This window comes from Centropristis striata, chromosome 5 (assembly GCF_030273125.1).
Source record: "Centropristis striata isolate RG_2023a ecotype Rhode Island chromosome 5, C.striata_1.0, whole genome shotgun sequence".
In the NCBI taxonomy this organism is placed as follows: Eukaryota; Metazoa; Chordata; class Actinopteri; order Perciformes; family Serranidae; genus Centropristis; species Centropristis striata.
The window spans coordinates 35,237,262-35,256,522 of record NC_081521.1 but is presented as its reverse complement, the minus strand read 5'-3'; the positions used below and the strand labels follow the sequence as shown (position 1 = coordinate 35,256,522).

Genomic DNA, 19,261 nt, shown 5'->3' with positions numbered 1-19,261 from the left:
ATATGAACACAAATGGCACAGAGGGTGAGTAAACCTTGTTTTTGAATGTACTTACTTGGCTTGAAATATCTTGAGTTGCAGCCAACAAGTATCCTGATATCTTCACCTCATAGTTTGTTTGCTGTTTTATCAACACATGTCATGCTTGTGTTTTGTTCAGCATCAGATATGGGGCCTTTAACATCGCTTCCTACACAAGCAGACACCACCATGATTCAGGGTAACTCCTACACTTTTTTTTTTTTTTTTTAATGTTTTCCATTGCTGGCACGCAACCCAGTCTTCCTCTTGAATGTACTGTTATGAGCCATGGCACAATTTACTTCCTCTCCTGCACAGTTGAACAACTGTTGACCTTTTCTACTTTGAATTTTACTGGTCGCAGGTACTTTAGAAACCAATATCCTTGTTTTATTTTCTTTCCTTCTCAGTGGTAACAACAGCAGCCCCCATCGGTTCAGACTCCGCAGTTGTAGCAGGTAACTTTTGGCACTTGATCCTGAACTTTTTCTTGTCGTCGTGTCTTAGAATGGCTTTTTTTTTTTTTAAACCCACATTTTTGTCATTTTTCCAGTGGTTGTTGTTCTCCTCCTGCTGACGGTAGCTGCTTTGGGCTTCCTGCTGTACCGGTATCTGTGCCACAACAAAGGAGACTATAGGACGACAGGGGAGCCGGCTCCGGGGGAGGACCCTGACGAGGAATACAGCAACCAGGCTGCGAGCGAAAAGAAGGAATACTTCATATGAACCTGGCAAGGACTTACAAGGAGTGGGTGGAGAAAGACGAAGGGTCTGCTGAAGACCAAGAAGAAATAGGACTGTTTTTTTTTCTTTTTGTAAATGCATCTGTGTTTTGAAGGCATCTTTCTGCACATAGAAAACCCTTGTTAAAAGTTTTTGTTGTGAAGACTGCAGAGGTGCCCGAGCCATACCAAAGAAAAGATTGTTACAGTAAGAGTGAATATTTATGGATGAGGAGCAGGAGACTGACAACAGGTGTGTGTGTGCTCAGATTAGCAGAACCAGGAATGAAACAGGTGGTGGGATTTTCGTATGTCACGGTTACATGATCAGTAAATACTCAGCAACAATCACAATGCAAGGAGCTTGTTAGCTTCACTATTTATCAGATTTAATTTTTCTCTCTGCAATACGTTTTATTCACACATACTGTTGCCACCAAACAAAAGTTTTACAAGACGTGTTTATGAAGCTCCTGGTGGAAGTTACTTTTATATTGATTTGCTTTTAAAATTACAGGTTTTCTATGCAGTTCTTTTATAAGCTAGTTAAAAACAGTGTCCTCCTTTTGAGTTCAGGAGTTAATTGTTGTATTTGATTCTGTTGTGCCTTGTTTCATTTTGTATTATTCCTGCCAGACAGTTACTGATGACTTCCCCCTTTCAGATAAATGTGGAAGGCAATAAAACTTGTTTTTGGAATAGTGCCATAAAGTGTGACAGCTTACAATGATGTTCAATGCATTTTAAAATATGCGAATCCATTTGATTTGATGGTCAATGCACAAAGACTTTACTTTTACAGTAAATACAGCCCATTTCACTGTTGTGCTATGTGATTTAGGCAAAAAGATCCGTATTTGACATTTAAGGATGTATAGAGATTACAAAAGGGACTACTGCCCTGATTTTCATGTAACGGGCAAAGGAAGAACCCATTAAGTTTTGCAGCAGATCTGAATAACGGGGCAAACACATTAATTTATTTTCACTTTCCTTAACATTGCAAGATATGGCATTTGTGCTGCATTCATGTGGTGTCGGAATCATCAGAAAAATTGGCTCCCAATCACATTTCATGGCTCACCTGATCCGTTAACTTTTCTCTTTTGTTGTCAAGCAAACACTGTAAACAACTTTTTTTTTTTTTTTAGGAAAACCCTCCTACTCATTGTGCCTTTTAAGCTATAATTACAAAAAAACAAAACCATTCTCAGGTCACAATCTTGAAATAAAAACCTGTCCCATTCTAATACAATATGTAAATAAAGGAAACAAACATGCAACATTTCAAATTTCCAAAATAACCTTTATTCTAAACTTACATTTTAAATTTTAAGTTTAGTATAAAAAAGTTAAGTGCACCTAAGATCTTTTTTTTTTTCAAAGTATTCCATCTTTGACACTCATCTCCTTTAGTAATCTTAAAAGATCGAATGTGTACCAAAGTCTATCACATCACTTTAGTACATACATCTATTTTACAAAATATTGTAAAGAGAATCCCTGAACTATAAATGTCCATTATCCTTCAAAGAGTAATCCATTTGCTGGCTGTGGTTGGCATAGCATCTACTGGTCAGCTGTAGTTTACAGTACTTCATATTGCTGGGACAAAGCCACCATTATGCTGCTTTACAAACAATCAGAGCAAAGATGGAAAATAAAAGTAAACATTTGATTAAATCAGATTTTTAAAGTTTTAACAGCTGTGTTGCCTCCTCCAGCAGAGCTGCATGAAACAACAGCATGAGTGAGAATAAATGAAATCCTTTTAAAAACACTCCAGTGACACGCCAGTCACGTCTGTTATCGAAGCTTTGTGTGTATGAGCTGCTGAGAGGAGTTCATCAGATGAATGAAGCACGTTTCCAGACAGCTGGTCGCTCTGACTTAACACTGAAATTGCTGAATGTTGCTCGACAGCATTTGTTCCCTGGTGGCCACAGCTGTTAAAACTTGATATGATGTGTCGGATACCCAGTGACACGTTGACTATACCAGACACCAAAATGAAGAATATCTACAAATATATGTTTATGGTATCCATAATGACTTAGCTAGTTTCGGATACCTTATTTAAGTTTGCAAGATTACGTAAGGATTCTAAAGTTTCATTAGCAGCACAAAAAATGTCTTGGAAATTAACGATTATACCGACATATAGTGATATAGCCTCATTGCAAGTTTGCATACACTTTCAGGCTACTAAACAACACGACACATCTCAACATTACTTTCAAATGGACTATATAGATGGTTTCTAAATCTAAAAATGTTCAAAAATCTCACAGCTTTCTTTTAAAGTCATGAAAACAGAATTTAAAAAAAGAGTAGCCCCTTTTCTGCAACCTCCCAGATTTGCTTTGCAGTGCATCTCAGATAAAAAGTATTTCAATTTTTATTACATAGTAAAGGTGCAAAAGTATGCAACAACTTAAAGTTGTGATTAACCCACATAAAGTGACATTAACACATTTACTAACGACTGCAGTTATGTCTGACTGAAGGTCTTGGTGCCCACAGTCTAATACCTGCTCATTCGATACGTTTGCTTTTAAATTGTGACAATTTAAATTTCAAGTCACAACCAAACATAAGTGCATTGTAGACCAAATCTTTGGTACAACCAGCTCATTGGTTATACTAACAAATGTATTAGCCTAACTACTCATGTAAATGTGGAATAGTAATGAAGTAAAAGAATGAAACACTGCAATATTCATTAGTCTTCTCAACCTTTGAATATGACAAGAAACTAATGCTATCACAAAGGCGACACTTTTCTACAGTGAATAAATACTTCAAAAACTGGTTTGATGATACCAAATGATACTGTGTGAAAAGACAAAGAGAAACAGTGGAGGGTATTTGTTGAAGTCTGTACAATAAAACATTTAGTGTATAAACTCTGGGTATCCGACTGTGAAATAGAAACAGGAGACAAAGAAAAAAAAAAAAGGTAAAATGTTACACCAACCACCCCTTCCCGTTCAACTTACTATTTGGATTTTAAATTTCTTTCCTTTAAGTTTACTGAAGTTAATTTGCTTTAAATTAGGGCTATCCCCAGTGCTCTTTGGCACTTGACTATGTTCATCTACAAATTGCCCAACAAGGTACAGTAAACCACTTTGGATATTGCATGAAATCTTTTCTTAAATTATTTCCTTAAGTTTAATTGATTTAATTTACAAGTGATTTAAATGTAACAATCCGTCAGATAGACTGTACAACAAATTTGCCGTGATATTTTGGATACTGTGCAAAGGACAAGACAATTCTAGCTAAAAGCATCTGAGATGCGTATTCTTTTTTTTTTTGTATAGTTGAGATGTAATTTCTCATGATCATCATACTGGTATTTACATGAAACTATTACACATCTATTAATTTAACTACACTAAAAGTTTTCAAAAAAGACAAATGGATTTTTTTTTCTGCGCTTTAACTGCAACTTCGTAACTGCATTTCACTTTCACCATAAAGCAGCTAAACTATATAATGCGGGTCGGATATTTCAATATTTAATTTACGTAGCTTTTACAGGTATGCAAGAACATCTCAATGTAATTTGTGATCCATTCGATCAAAGAGACCAGGTCTCTTTAACAAATACAGATGCCTGAAAGAGGTCCAATCTGGAATGACCAAAGAGGTTAGACCCAATGGGAATTATGGAATGAATTCTACGACAATAAAAAGTTGCATTTGTCCTCCCCAGGCAGTGGCATTCATCACTTGATCTCTAGGTCAGAAGTGGAGTACTGTACCTTTCACGAGGGCTCTAAAATATTACATTCCGTTAGGTGATATCAGTATTGTGGCATGGCCAAGCAGCCTGAAGAGGGAGGCATATGGGATGGGGTAAGAACTGGGGCATCATTTGGGACAGGGACACGGTTTAGGCATGGAGGAGGAGTTGAAGAGTTGCTGTTACCAGATGGTATAACCTCCATTGGATCCACCCAGGAAGAAGTTGTTCTTGCGCTGTGTCATTACAACATTGGCACCCTGCATGGCAGCCAGCTGAGCTGCATTGGGGGGATGACCAGGAGGTGGGGGCTAGAGAAAGGGAGAGACAAGAACAAACAATGGTAGAGAGCTGATCAACTACGGATTTGATACTGTAAATTCTTTAAAACACAAGATAGCACTACATCTCAATAACATCCTAAGTGCAATAATTCTCGCTGCTTAAAAGGAGCCAAATGCATTAGGCCAGGCATGTCCAAACTATTCCACAAAGGGCCGTGTGGCTGCAGGTTTTCGTTTCAACCAAGCAAAAGCACACAGTTTGACCAATCAACTGTCTGAAGACTGAGATCAGTTGATTAACTGAGTCAAGTCTGGTGTGCTGCTGCTTGGTTGGAACGAAAACCTGCAGCCACACGGCCCTCTGTGGAATAATTTGGACATGCCTGCATTAGGCCAATGCGGAAGTCCCAAAAACTGCAATCCCTCCACTGTCCACTTGAGGCTGGCTCTAAAGGGAGGCAATCCTCATTGACGTTACTCATTTTAATTTATTTATTTATAAATTTAAGTTACAAGTGGATGCCCTCATTCAGCTGCATTCAGTTCGCCTCAGCAGCCAGAGCTGTGCGAGCCACCCACTTTGAGCATCATTTTGGCCCCTTAGAGACCTGAGTGATGGATGACATCACTGAGACTACATCTATATTTAAAGTGTTTGGTTTGTCCATTTTGGGCTATAGTAGAAATATGGCGGTGCAACATGGTCGACTGTGTAGAAAAAGACCGGCTCCCTATATAGATATTAAGGGCTCATTCCAATCTAATTAAAAAAACAACAGTTATTGGTTTCAGGTGATCATATACTAATAGAAACATTATTATAGGGATGCACAACGTACGGTTAAATAATTTAGCCAATAATGAGAAATGTGTATTATTTATAATAATGAAACTGTTATGAGTACAAAGTCAAAGTATTCTACTTGAATTCATAGGCAAAATCCTCTTTAAAAGCCAATTTGTCCGTGGAGGTTTTACAAGAAAAGAATAAATGGACATTTGAAAAGTCAGAACTGATGATTGTTTTTGTTGGTTTAACAATAGTGATTAGTCCGTTAGATCTGATTAGGTCAGAGATATTGAATACTAAACCATTCATCTTTGGTCACTATATACTAATCTGTCTTACACTACGTAAAAAGGGTAATTAAGTTGTTTTTAAGATACAAAAATGTGAAATGATCGATTATTGTATTGGTGTCAGCCATGACAAGCAGGTAATTAATGGTTATCAGAATTCCTTGAAAGAATTCCATCAATTGGTGCATCCCCTATAATTATTACTAATATTGTTTTCTATTTCCTCCAATAGAACCCCCTAAATCTTCCACTCTGCACCTTAAAATAACCAAACTAGCGGGACACTCACTGGGATGGAAACACCGCTGCCTGCTGTGAAGCGAGCACCAGCATCAAAGCCGCTGTCCACCATCACTGTTGAACCATGGGGGTACACGGCCCCCATGGGATAGTATGCCATGGGGACATTCTGGCCCATTTGCCCAACAGGCATGTGTGGCTGCATGGGCATAAACATCTGAGCACCAGGGTAGTGAGAGGACATCTGTGCCACCTGACCGGGCACCGGATGTGGAAGCACATATCTGGGCTGGTATATCTGCGGACACAGTGATAAAAATAATTAAAAAGAATTGTTCACTGAGAGTATTTGTGACATCATATGACATATAAATGTAACTTACCTCAGAATATGCAGGTGGTGTGTCTGTGTAAGGAGGTGCCTGAGGAGACATTTGCATAGCAGGAGGGTATACAGGTGCAGAGCTCTGCTGAGGGTACACAGCCTGCTGTGGATATGAACCTGCAAATCAACATTTAAGCATTTAATCTCAACAGTGACTGACACAGAATTCCCAGGCTGAGTGAGTGATGGGTTTCTTTTGTGGCAGTGTCTTTAAAAAAAAAATGATGACACACTAAATCAGAATTTTAAGTTAAATGTTTCTCAGGAAACAGCCAAATATCCTCTGTACTTGACCACAAAATATGCGTTAGATGACAAGACAAAGATGTCATGTTTGCTGCCAGGATGAAGCAAAAATATCACATTATCAGCAGTAACAGAACATGTCTTAATATTTAGATATGGAGCGCAAAACATTTTGCACATGTGGCGTTGCTTGTTGGTTGAAAGGTGATGTCAATTCCAGTGCTCCATTGATGGATAAGTAAATTGCATTATATTAAAAAAAAAAAAAAGATTAAAAAGGGCCCTAAGAAATTTTCTTTCAAAAGGTTCCCATACATTCCATAATAACGTTACACAACAAATCTGTGAACTAAGTACATTTATATATAAAATGCATTTGAAAATGTTTTTTTTTCCAATAAGAGGGTATAAAAAGTTTAGAAAAAAAAGTGCCTTAAGACAAAATTACAACATCTACACAGAGCTAAGAAAATAATCGGCAAGTAAACCGATAATGAAAATAATCGTTAGTTTCAGGCCTACATCTTAAGTGGGCGCTTCAAGACCTGGTAGCAACAACATATCTGAGTATGTTCAATGTGCATTTAGCCGAGGAAAAAAGATAAAACAAGATTTATAAATATACATATAAAATACGTATAAACATAATAAGAAAGGAATAGTATTGAAATTATGGATGCAGATTTACGATGGATTCCCATGTATGCAAACCAAAACAGTGAAAATCATGTTAGCTTTTCCTTTGAAATCTATAGTGATGCTAGCTAACTGAAAAGATGTGACCTGGCCACTAATGCTTTGATGATATAAGGTGACAGTAAATTTAGACGTTCATTATTTACATCTATATTATTTTTTAATAAACTAGATGCCTAAAATCAACGTGTGTGCTAAACAGTTGTCCAGAAAACGTCAGTTTATTGTCATGTACGTAGCTGAACGTGAAGTCCGCTTGAGATGGCCATAACGACAGCTCTTCATCTCTTATATCGCCAGCGTCGTAAAGCGGACAGCTGACTTATTAACTAAGCGAGTTGTGGAGAAATACCTTTGTTGTTCATTGTTCTGAACTGATCCGGAGGCTGGGGAATATCAGATTTAACGGAGCTCTTCGCTTCTTGTCACGGCCTTATAACAGGTTACGGCTGCTTCACAATATCCACTTCCTTGTTTTTCAGCTTCTTGTTGTTGTGGAAGTGGTGACGTCAGTCGTTCTCGATCTGTGGTTCGACGCACTCGGTGGTTTACGTAACTGCGCGCGCCCCCTACCGTTAGTAACGGAGCAGAGCTCAAGAGTGAATCAAGGTGAAGTGGTGACTTCTTGGAAACAGAAAAAATAATTGCTCTCAGCGTAAAAGGTCAGCCGTATATAGTTACAAACATAAATGTATTTGAAGAAATAATCGTTAAATACACAGCCAGACGTGATGACAATGTGTTTCATGTCAGAATACAGGCTGAAATTCAACAAAAGATATCTAAGCTAGCTAACTAACTAGATAAACTGACAGAATGTTAACCTTACAGATATAGATATACAGACAGACAAACAGACAGACAGACAGACAGACAGACAGACAGATAGACAGACAGATAGACAGACAGATAGATAGATAGATAGATAGATAGATAGACAGATAGATAGATAGATAGACACACACACACACACACACACACACACACACACACACACATATATTTATATTCCTCACCCTGTTAAAATAATCGCCTAAGTCATTTTTTCAAGTTTTGCAGGAAACACAAAAAACTTCACCAAAAGTATAACATATGACATTTATTGATCATTTCACTCAAAAAGGATGTAACAAAGGATGGCTGTTGACATAGTAATAACACTGTTTAAATTGTGTAACTTAAGAGAAATAAATGACTTAGGCAATTTTTGAACATGCCTTTGTGACTTAAGCAAGACATAGTAACACTTTATTTTGAAGGTGTCTACATAAGAGTCACACAAGCCTGTGAGAAACATGACATGACAAGTATCATGAGTGTCATTAATGTTCATCCCATTTCATGTTTATGACATGCTCATGTCACTCTTATGTAGACACTTTCAAAATAAAGTATGACATTGGCCATTAGATAATAGTCAATTACAAGAATATAATCCAAGTATAGATAGGCCATTTTTTTTGTCTCACCATGATTTGTATCTGTTTTTCTCATTATAGATATTGCACAACAGGGTTTTATCGCAGTAGACATTTAGACTTGTCAAACTTAGAAAAAGCACAGGTGTTACTAATAACATTAATGATTGTTTTGGTGTATTTCAGTGTCCCAATAAGCCACAGCGTTATACATATTTTTACTCTTACCTGTAGTGCCATTTATCTTAATTGTTTTGGTGTGAGTTGCAGAGTGTTGGGAATGTCTGCCTTCTCTTTAATATAATCATATTTATGGCACATGGCTTGTGTTCATTTAACCAACTTAACAAAATACACACAAACACATAGCAGGTGTGTCAGTACTACACAGTTATAGTCAAGTTATTAGTTAAGCAGATGGAAGTCCTTGATTAAAGCTATTTAATTCAGCTCTAAATAACAAAATATAGGATAAATATAAAAGCAAAGGATTCCCTCGCTACAGTGCAAATATAATAGCAACTTTGTATTGATTCATGGAAGTACGAAGCTTGTTTGTAATCAAAAGGCTAAACAACGAGCAGTATTGATCGACTGCTCGTGTTTAATGTATTATTTGACAGTGTCAAGGCTTCTTTCTACTCGCCTTTTATTTGCGGTACTTCCCCTTTAAGAGCACCATGGCACCTCGCAAGTCGAGGCAGACATTTTTCAATGCAAGATTTTTCCTTGCATAAATTATGTTCATGACGTAGTGCAAAAGGCCAATTTTGTGGCAATTTTGTCCGACTTTACAGCTCAAATAGGATTTTGTGAGACACCTCAAGGATTTTTGATTATCTGAACTGTTGCAGAAAGGGCATCGTCATTAAATATTAAGAGAGAGGAGATCCTAACATTGCAACCCTCCTTATCAATGCAAATACCTCTTTTGTGTGCAGTCACAGCGCCTGTCTGGGAGCTGAGATGAATTTTTAATTATGTGTGACTGAAACAAACTGTGACAAGGACCTTTATAAAAGCCGGGGATTACAGAAAATAAGCTGCATTTACGCGGTAAGTTGAATATAATAACCGGAGTCTTTTCTAGCCCGCTCTTCGCGCATAGCAGCGAAATGGCGAGAGGAAATGAGTTTTGGTTAATATGCAATGTTCGTAATTAGCATAATTTATATATTTATGATAAAGAGAGGGAAATACATAATATTCGGTCTCTAGGCACGGGTCGAGATGATTTCTGTCGCCTGTACTTAGTGGTTAGTGCTTGTCTTCCAAAGTGGCCGACGCGGCGAGACTTTTATTGGGCAGGATGGGGGTGGGGAGCTCATCAACACCCGCTGAAGTTTTGACAGATCTCATTTCTAACAGGGCATTGCAGCAGGAAATGCACCATCTTGAATCTTTTTTTGTTCTGCGATGAAAATGTAACCACTTCATATCCATGATCAACGTGTCTCTTCACGTTTTCTGCAGCTTAAGTCTAACACAGCATGGCCTGTTTTTAGGCCCCTCCAAATAGTCTGGTCCTGCAATGACAGAAATAGCCATGAATAAAAACAGCCCCCCGCATGTGGTTCTGTTTTAACTTGGATTTGCACCTAAAGTGCGGATACTATGGGCTAACAGGCAAACTTATATTTTATTATTGTTTCTGAAATGGCTACAAAACAGTAGTGGATCTAGTATTAAAAATCAGAGTTTTCAGAGTTTGTTCAATGGATGTTTGTTTAACCAGAATGTCAGGACGACAGTGACTGTGGCGGTGCAGCGAGCCATGAACTCCCAGGATCCCCCTGCCAAAGATGCCCCACTTACTGTCAATGAGCAGGTAACACTCACCTGTCTGTTAAAGCACGATAAACTGCCTTCTCTTCCCACTATAACCACTCTGAGTTTACCAAACCCTTATTACTTATGTTGTCCTCAAGTTCTATGCTGCTGTCACCCTCCATGTGCCAACATACCATATCATAATGGAATGATTAACTTCCACAGAAATTAATTGAAATCAGGACCCACTTTTATGTTTTACCACCTAATACTACCTGCTGCTCTATGCTTGTGATGGTTGCCAGTCTTTGAACTGCCATGCTTAATAATTACTTGTGGTTTTTCTCTATGTAGTAACGTTCTGTGTAGACATAGTCAGCAAACAAAAGCAATGCTCTTCAGAAGGGGAGCTTTGAGGAAAGCATTGCTTGAGCTGCTTGTTGGCTGATGCTCGTATCATTGTTTTTGTGTACTCATGCTCTTTTCATTTTTGTCCTCTTTTTTTGTGTGTGTTTCGTTTTGGGTCATTGTGTCCTAACATGTGCTCGGCTTCTCTGTTCTCCTTAGCCATTCACTGTCTGACTGCAGAAGTCTTTTTTCAGCCATTTAAATCCTGCACTTTGAAATTCCCTGCCAAAGACAACCAGGTATGCATCTTCCTCTCTCTTCCTGCATTGTCTCTCTGCACCTTGTCCTCCAGCCCAGGTTGTCTCGCTGCCTCTCCTCGAGGTCTTTCATTATTGCATACCATGAATCATCGGTTAAGTCAAAATAAGATATATCTTAGGGGGAATTTTTAAAGGTAGAGAAAAACGAAAATTTTGTTATAGGTCCCTTTTGTCACCCTTCAGATGCTAGATCATCTTTTACCATATTAAAATGTTTTATTAATCTCAATGTCTCACAATCTAATAACACAATTATTATTACTATACATTTGTATAGAACCCCAAACAAAAGAAGTAGAATAGTGTACAAAGTTTGTTTTGCCTATTAGTTATTTCACCTATACTCCTAATTGTTCTGCAGGTCATTGTGATGTCTGGCCATGAGACTATTCGTGTGCTAGAGGTAGAGGTGGATGCGTCTCTGCCATCATCACTACCTGATATAAAGAGTGAAGGCAAAGCTGAGGAGGGAGTGGCTCGGCCTGCAGAGCAACCCGAGGCTGGCAGCACACAGGATGGCCCCACTGTGCCCCAGAACGCTGGGGGAGTAGGTAAATCACAGTCATACTAGATAATGATGGATAGCATATTACTTATTATTCATACCTACATGACACAGCTGTACTAAAATGTTAATAACAGCTTTGAAAACTCACTCCAAATGTCAGTAAGAACCAACCCTGGCTGTGTTCCTGCAGTGTTGGGTGAGCAGCAGGTGGTGTCTGTGGAAGCTCCTGCCCCTGCTGTCCAAACGCTGACTCCCGCTGTTCCAGTCAGTTTGTCCCTGTCGCAGCCCCAGGCCGCCATGCCTATCACTGTACAAGGCTGTCCACAGGTATGACTGGGAATTCACACACTGAGAACATTTCAATATCCATCTTAAGTCATCAGAGAAATAATGTTGTAGTCAATAGTTTGGCTGTCTCATTAGTTACCAGGGAGAGCTCGATGTGCACCGGCCTTCAAATTGCATGAAATGTATTTAAAATTTAAAATGAAGGGACATAAAAATGTTCTGAACTTTAGTAGAACCTTATTTGTACTTCACCCTGTTAGAATATTATTTTACGTCCAACAATCATGGCTCTGAGAGGGATTAAGGTCACTGTTGTGTACTGGCCTAACCATTATGGATTTTTTGAGACAAATATTGATTTTAAGGAAATTTCACAGAATTTTTGAGCTGGAATGTGGATTGTGTGCCTATTTTGCACCAGTATGACTGTCAGGCTTTCTGTCACTTTTCTTTAAGAATATTTAAAATGACTATACAGTAGAATACATTTGTACATACAATGTTTTTAATTGTCAACTACATCACCATCTTTGGAGAAGTAGTTCCACACCTTACAGTCCGTTTGCTGACGCTGTATAGCCATCTATATGTGAGAGAGCAAAAAAACATTTTGTTCGTTTAACGCTCTGCTAGACAAACTATGTGGTGATGACAAAATTTCTAAATCACCTCACATATTTATTCTGCAAAATACATTCTGTAAAATAAGTTTTTATATTGGTGCATTTTGAACAACATATGCTGATACTTAAGTGTAATGTCAGCCATTACTCTGTTCATCCTAGTGACAAATGTTGATGGAAAGCAAATCTTTTATTGAACTACATTAGGTGCTGACCCAGGAGAGTTTGGCCACTCTGATGACTGGTATGATGGCACAGACAGGATCACTGGGGCAGCCGTTGCTCATTCCCCTCAGCATGGCAGGCTCCATCGGTGGCCAGGGTGGTCTTGCTGTTCTCACATTGCCTACCACCAATGTAGCAACTCTCCCTGGGCTCACAGCGGCTAACACGGCTGGAAACCTTCTTAAACTACCCTTTGCTGGCCTTCAAGGTAAAACACAAACTGTCTGTGTATGTGTTCTCATAAATCTGCCTCTCATGTTTAGATTTACAAATTTAGGAAATCAGGACCTGTAATTACCGGTCTAAAAATGTAATTTTTCTTTTTCTCTCTGCTGTTGTTCTGCCTATTTGGTGTAAAGGCAACATTTATACTGCAATCCTTTCTTTGAGAATTTGCCTGTGAGTCTTACCTATTACAGAACAATAACAGGTTGTATTCTTCCTCAGCTGCGACGGTCCTGAACTCTGTTCAGCCCCAGCTGCAGACAAATGCACAGACGATGTTCCAGCCTCAAACAGCCATACAACCGGTGCAGGTGACGTCTCAGCAGACACAGGTGACCAATGCACAGGTTACCGCTGCTCAGGTGGCAGCAGCCCAGGCGACCTCAGCTGCCACTACTGTCTCCCAGTCCAACATATCTTTAGCAGCGCTTCAGACTGCAGGACTCTCCATCAATCCCGCCATTGTAAGAACGCTGCTTTTAAGGATTTATACTTTCTGTACCGTTCATATCGTGTGAGTCATGCAGTTTAGTTTTGTGTACCACTAACACATGTTGTCTTTTTTCTACTTAGATCAATGCTGCTTCTTTGGGAGCCCAGCCCCAGTTCCTCAGTTCCCTCACCTCCACTCCCATCATCACCAACGCCATGTCCAACATGGCTGGCATCACCAGCCAGATCATCACAAATGCCCAGGGACAGGTGGGTACCATAGGATAATGCTAATCAGTTTGTTATATTTGAGAATTTGGTTTTGACTTAGGATCTCTCTTGTTGACCTTCACCCAATGGCCCTTGCTCTCTTTACTATTGTACGTAAAGATGGCTTAAATATGAGGATCTTTTAGTAGGAAAATAACATTATCATTGCCCTTGTAATGTATCATTAACCACAAAAGACATCTTACATGTTCTCCCTATTGATGTATATTAATTGGTTATCAAACCCTCTCCAAGGACAATCAAAAAGCTTTTGTGTTGTCTTCCTGTTGTCTGGAATAAAACCACCAGCCTCTATTTAACATCAATCAGCAGTGATATTTCAAGTCAGTAGAGCATAAGAGAATTTCTGTGAAAACTGATTTGTCCTCTCAAACTGTTACATTGCTCAGTCTTGCCATTATTGCAGCTCATTGGGGTTAGTGGTGCAGTGTTTAATCTTGAAAGACATAATTTAATTCCAAGTGAACTGCTAATGGGGCGTTCTTGACAGGTTGCTGAATGTTGTGAAAGCGGGTTTGCTAAGCGAAAATGTATCACAGAGAGATCCATGTTTTTTTATTTGTATTTCTCTTAAATTAAAATATTAACAGGTCATAGGAACCCTTCCGCTGTTGTTGAACCCAGCCTCTCTGGCTGGAGGGGCTGCGACATCCACCCTTCCCTTCCAGGGTCTCCAGGGTCTCCAGGGGCTGCAGGGGCTGCAGGGGCTGCAGGGGCTTCAGGGGCTACAGGGTCTACAAGGTCTACAGGTCCAGACTGTTACTCCTCAGCTGCTCCTCAACACACAGGGCCAGATCATTGCTACAGTTGGGAACGGATCTGCAGTTGCAACTTCTGCAGCAGTTCTGCCCAAATCCGCAGCTCCTCCAACACTTACCAAACCTATCACACAGGTAAACAGCAAAAATCTGTCTGCTTTTTTTGTGTTTTTTTCCCTCTATGTAGTAACATACTAACTATGTAGTATGTTTCATGAATATTTGTTTCATGTCTTCTGTATTTACACTTGAAAGCTCAAACACACGACTGACAACTAAATGAATCCATAATCTTTGAGTAACTATTCTTGAACTATTTACATAAATATGATTAAACTTTTCCATCTACATCATGCAGGTTACATGAAAGAATATAATTCATTTGTCCCCCCCCCACCTTAGGCTTCAGTAACAACTGTCAGTCAGTCACCAATTGTCATCGCTCCACAGCCGTCTGTGCTGAAGACTTCCACCACACTGTCCTCCACAGTACCCATCACCTGTGGAGACATAGCAAAAGTGGGCCAGCTTGTCAGCAGTATGTACACCTGCTTCTCATATCTAAACATAGACCCATTTTAAGTAGGCAGTTATTTTTAACCAAACTTTAAATTTGTAGAACCCCAGCAGGTAGTCAGCAGCGAGGAAGGCATTAATCTAGAAGAGATTCGAGAGTTTGCAAAGAATTTCAAGATCCGTCGGCTGTCCTTGGGGCTTACCCAGACACAAGTAGGCCAGGCTCTAACTGCAACTGAGGGTCCAGCCTACAGCCAGTCTGCCATTTGCAGGTAAAATATTCTCCTGTTCATGTTTCCTTGCATATGGAAGCTCTCATCAGTACTGTATGTACTATAATTATTCTGCACTATTTTCTCTTTGTATATGTGCATTTGCTGATGTCATTAAAATACACAGTAGGGCTGCAAGATATTGGCCAAAATGATGTTTACATGATGATGATATGATAAGATATGATAATATTGGGATCACGGTTATTTATCATTATTAACTAATTTTAGGGACAAAATATTTTCATGCATTCTCACTGTAACCGAACACCACTTTCACTTTCATATTGTGATTCATTACGGCTAATGTACAAATCTTTGCATCAAAGTAAGACTGGGAACTGTATGTTTCATTGTCTACTTTTGCGGAGAACTGCATGCGTCACTTGTAAAAAAAAAAAAAAATGTTTTAATGGGATGCAGTTAAAACAGTGTGTTGTCATGAAATTGTTTAGGCTCAACCTTCTTTTGTGCCACAGGTTTGAAAAGCTCGATATTACGCCCAAGAGCGCTCAGAAGCTGAAGCCGGTGTTGGAGAAGTGGCTGGCTGAGGCCGAGCACTGGAACCAGAAAGGCCAGCAAAATCTGATGGAGTTTGTTGGCGGTGAACCATCCAAAAAACGCAAGCGGCGTACTAGTTTCACACCACAGGCGATAGAAGTTCTTAACTCCTACTTTGAGAAGAATGCATTGCCAACAGGCCAAGAGATTACAGAAATTGCAAGAGAGCTGAACTATGACCGTGAGGTTGTGAGAGTATGGTTCTGCAACCGACGACAGACGCTGAAAAACACAAGCAAAATCAATGTCTTCCAGGTTCAGTAGTGACCTCATTCTGGGAGGGTTCGCCGCTGATCTTTTGTCGTTTTTTGGAAGTTGAACATTTAATACAGCAGCACAGTTGTGAATTGTGTTGTGAATACAAGCCAAACATGAACATTTTCAGAAAATGAAAGAAAGTACACATAATTCATGTGTCATGAAGGAGTACTAAAATGATTTGTTATTGTATTTTAAGGTTGTATATGTGTACACAACTCCTGTGTGGTGGGTACTAAGTCAAACTGCATGGTCCTTTTATCAAATACAGTGATGATAATACAGTGATAATAACATGTCATATTTAAAAACATTTGATGAACTTTTATACAAGCGGTTTTATAGGCTGTCCCTCTGAAATAAAGTGGCAGTGTATTGAGTCACATGGATTTTAGTCGCATAATTGTCACTTTGGCACAATGGCTGACATTATGCTGATTTTTGAATGACATGCTTTTGCTACCACCAATTCTAGCTGCTCATTTATTTTATTTTCACGTAGTATTTGTACTGCGTGAGCAGCTTTGCAAACATTAATAAGACTATGTTGATGAAAAGCAGGCAGTAGCGTATAACCTTATTGTCATCAGAAATAGTTGTCTAATTGAATGCACAATATGTAATTTTCCACTGCTCAATCACAACATTAACGGTTTCAGTGTTATCCAGCTGCAGCCTGCAGCACCTGCAGTCAGCTTTACCAGTTAGGATTCCTTCAGTGTTTGTCTGTCAGAAGGCTTTTACCCAGAGCTTAATTATTCACAGAGTTCTCCTGTCCAAAACAAACACACCAGGTGACGGAAACTGGTAAAAAGAAGAAGGAACAAATAAGTAGTTTCACTTTAAAAATCAGTATAGAGCTTAGAAACCAGATGTTGGGAAAATAAAATTCTTCATATGGTTAAATTATATAATCAGAAATGTCCAAGATCTAAAAAGTGTATCATAAAATGTGGCGTAAACTGGAAAAAAACTTGATTTATGACAGCTTCTGGCAGACAAACACAACACTGACACATGCACAAAACCAACGCCATTGATGAGCGACCAAGAGACCATTATTTTGATTTTGAAACATTTGGCATAATTCAAGTGCACACCTCAACAAAATATCAAACATAGGTATAATAATTTTTAGACATCTTAATGTGGAAAAGGACATATCATACCTTTAACGCCAAAAACAACTTTTCTATCTATGGACTCCTGACTCTGCAGCAATGTTTTGGGACAATCGTCATTTTGATATTCCTCGTTGATAATCACAAAGATGAGCTTAAAAACCGTAGTCATTTTTCTCTTGTTTGGCTTTGATACTTTTATTCAGCAGTGTGAAATGTGTCATACAGTTGGGTGTCCATAGAGAGGGTCAATTCTGAGGTTCCTTGGACAACAAAAGCTGGAGCTCCGGCTGTTGCTTACGATGCCACAACTGATTTTATATTTTTTTTTATAAAGTTTGTCTTATTTGTGAGTTACTGATCATGCAAATATGCATACTGTAAGTGTGGGCTATGTGTGATTTCCCCACAGTCGGTCCTGTTTTTACACGTTTAACGTGCTTTTATTACTCTGAGAGTATTTTGTGTTTTCTCCCCATTAACTGTTGTGACTGTTCCCTTAACGGCTCGACAATGCTTCTGATGCATTTTTCATTTCAAGTTTGATGAAGTATATTTTCAAAAATAGGAGCTTAATTGAAGTCAACTTAAAATAGTCTCACATTGCCTAGAAACATTAGCGCCAGATTTTTAGATACTCTTATTAAGCCTAATATCAATCAAATTACTGAATTAAAAATGTAATTATCTGTTCAGCCAAGGAAAGGGGTTGAAGGAAAAAGGACTTTCAATCTGAATGAGTTTAAAGAGCGTTTGCATGTGCAGTATAATGTTATTTTCTGTGAGAACAATACTCTGGCGTTTTTCTGTATCTTTGCCAATTCTTCAAGAGTTCTTTGCACTTTAGTGACAGCAGGGAAAGTAAAAGGGTTACGAATGGTTTATGTACAGTGCAAGGTTTCAGTCTTTGTATGAGGGAGAATTTAATTTCTGCAGTTAAATGTTTTTGAACAGCAAAAATCTTTGCTTTGCAAGATGTAGCAGTACTCGCAAAATTTGCAATCATCAACTTGACAAGCATCTATTACTAAGGTTAAAGTACTTTTTATGCAGATGAAATGTAAAATACTGCAGAATACATACAAAAGCTAATATGCATTAATCACATCCTTTCAAGTTTGTGAATTACATGGTGCATTTTATGGTCCACTCCATATTGTCCTTTTGAATCATTTTTAATAAGCAGGCCTATATTGCAGTGGACATACAGTATACCTAACCATAAGAATAATTAATATCGCAAAAGGTCTCGCTTTGACATGTGTTTTAGCTTCATATTTAACATGGGGAGATAATATTGTTTAATCTATAAGATATCAATAGAGTAAAGAAGAGCTAAATTATAATAATTATAATAATAAGATATCAGCTATTAGTAATTTGATTCTGCAAAGCACATACAAGGTTCAAAGAAAAGGGAAAACAGAAGCTGGATGCTTTTTTGTCTTTTTCTGTCAGGTAAATCAAATAAACCCTGTTTTTATTAATCACTCATTGTTGTGTATTGATATTGTAATTTGAGACCAAAGTTACATTCCACATGCCCAAACACACATGTACACAAGTCTTTCCAGACCTTACAGTTTAAAAGTTCCTTTATCCAGATCCCCAGTGATGGAGCATCCATACTCTTTCAACGGCTTGAAGAAGTCCAAAAGTTTAGGTTTTTTTCCTGTTTTGTAAGAATTGATCAATTTTAAAGCACAAAAGTTTGACATTAAATTATATTTTGCTGTTAATCACTTGTAGAATATAGAATTTTCCAAAAAAAGGTACATTTAAATTGATAAATTCACGAATTAATTTTTTAAAAGTGATATAAAACTTCCTTTCTCTACCTCATGTGCTGCCGGCCATATGCGGTGGATGGCGGTAATGAGTCCCTGAATTTCTTTGCGCGTA

The 19,261-nt window shown here is 38.5% G+C and overlaps 2 protein-coding genes across 7 annotated transcripts; one reads left to right on the top strand and one right to left on the bottom strand.

The window, feature by feature from the left end:
- Window positions 1–2,891: 2,891 nt before the first annotated feature.
- dazap2 (DAZ associated protein 2) lies at window positions 2,892–7,923 on the bottom strand. Its single transcript, XM_059332991.1, has 4 exons — window positions 7,778–7,923; window positions 6,482–6,600; window positions 6,148–6,396; window positions 2,892–4,805 (listed from the first exon to the last, which is right to left on the bottom strand). Exons 1-4 carry the CDS (start codon window positions 7,788–7,790, stop codon window positions 4,677–4,679), a joined length of 510 nt encoding a protein of 169 aa, XP_059188974.1. The 5' UTR covers window positions 7,791–7,923; the 3' UTR covers window positions 2,892–4,676.
- A 1,527-nt stretch (window positions 7,924–9,450) lies between these two features.
- On the top strand, window positions 9,451–17,887 carry pou6f1 (POU class 6 homeobox 1). Of its 6 annotated transcripts, XM_059333835.1 has the most exons (12): window positions 9,451–9,899; window positions 10,579–10,671; window positions 11,181–11,260; window positions 11,643–11,832; window positions 11,950–12,116; window positions 12,908–13,133; window positions 13,373–13,614; window positions 13,724–13,852; window positions 14,464–14,766; window positions 15,034–15,169; window positions 15,251–15,419; window positions 15,899–17,887. In XM_059333835.1, the coding sequence occupies exons 4-12, from the start codon at window positions 11,652–11,654 to the stop codon at window positions 16,242–16,244; spliced, it is 1,899 nt and encodes a 632-aa protein (XP_059189818.1). In that variant the 5' UTR covers window positions 9,451–9,899; window positions 10,579–10,671; window positions 11,181–11,260; window positions 11,643–11,651; the 3' UTR covers window positions 16,245–17,887. The 6 variants fall into 6 exon arrangements, with proteins under 6 accessions (XP_059189818.1, XP_059189817.1, XP_059189816.1 ...); XM_059333834.1 differs by lacking the exon at window positions 11,181–11,260 and having other exon boundaries at window positions 11,980–12,116; XM_059333833.1 differs by lacking the exon at window positions 11,181–11,260.
- Window positions 17,888–19,261: the final 1,374 nt, after the last annotated feature.

Excerpts from the sequence above, each read along its gene's own strand:
- pou6f1 (XM_059333829.1), top strand. The coding sequence starts at position 11,153 with ATGTGCTCGGCTTCTCTGTTCTCCTTAGCCATTCACTGTCTGACTGCA. Across the intron at positions 11,261-11,642 it reads TCCCTGCCAAAGACAACCAG|GTCATTGTGATGTCTGGCCA; the intron begins GTATGCATCTTC and ends ATTGTTCTGCAG. Across the intron at positions 13,134-13,372 it reads ACCCTTTGCTGGCCTTCAAG|CTGCGACGGTCCTGAACTCT; the intron begins GTAAAACACAAA and ends ATTCTTCCTCAG.
- dazap2 (XM_059332991.1), bottom strand. Across the intron at positions 6,397-6,481 it reads CACCACCTGCATATTCTGAG|ATATACCAGCCCAGATATGT; the intron begins GTAAGTTACATT and ends CTGTGTCCGCAG. Across the intron at positions 4,806-6,147 it reads GCAGCGGTGTTTCCATCCCA|CCCCCACCTCCTGGTCATCC; the intron begins GTGAGTGTCCCG and ends CCCTTTCTCTAG.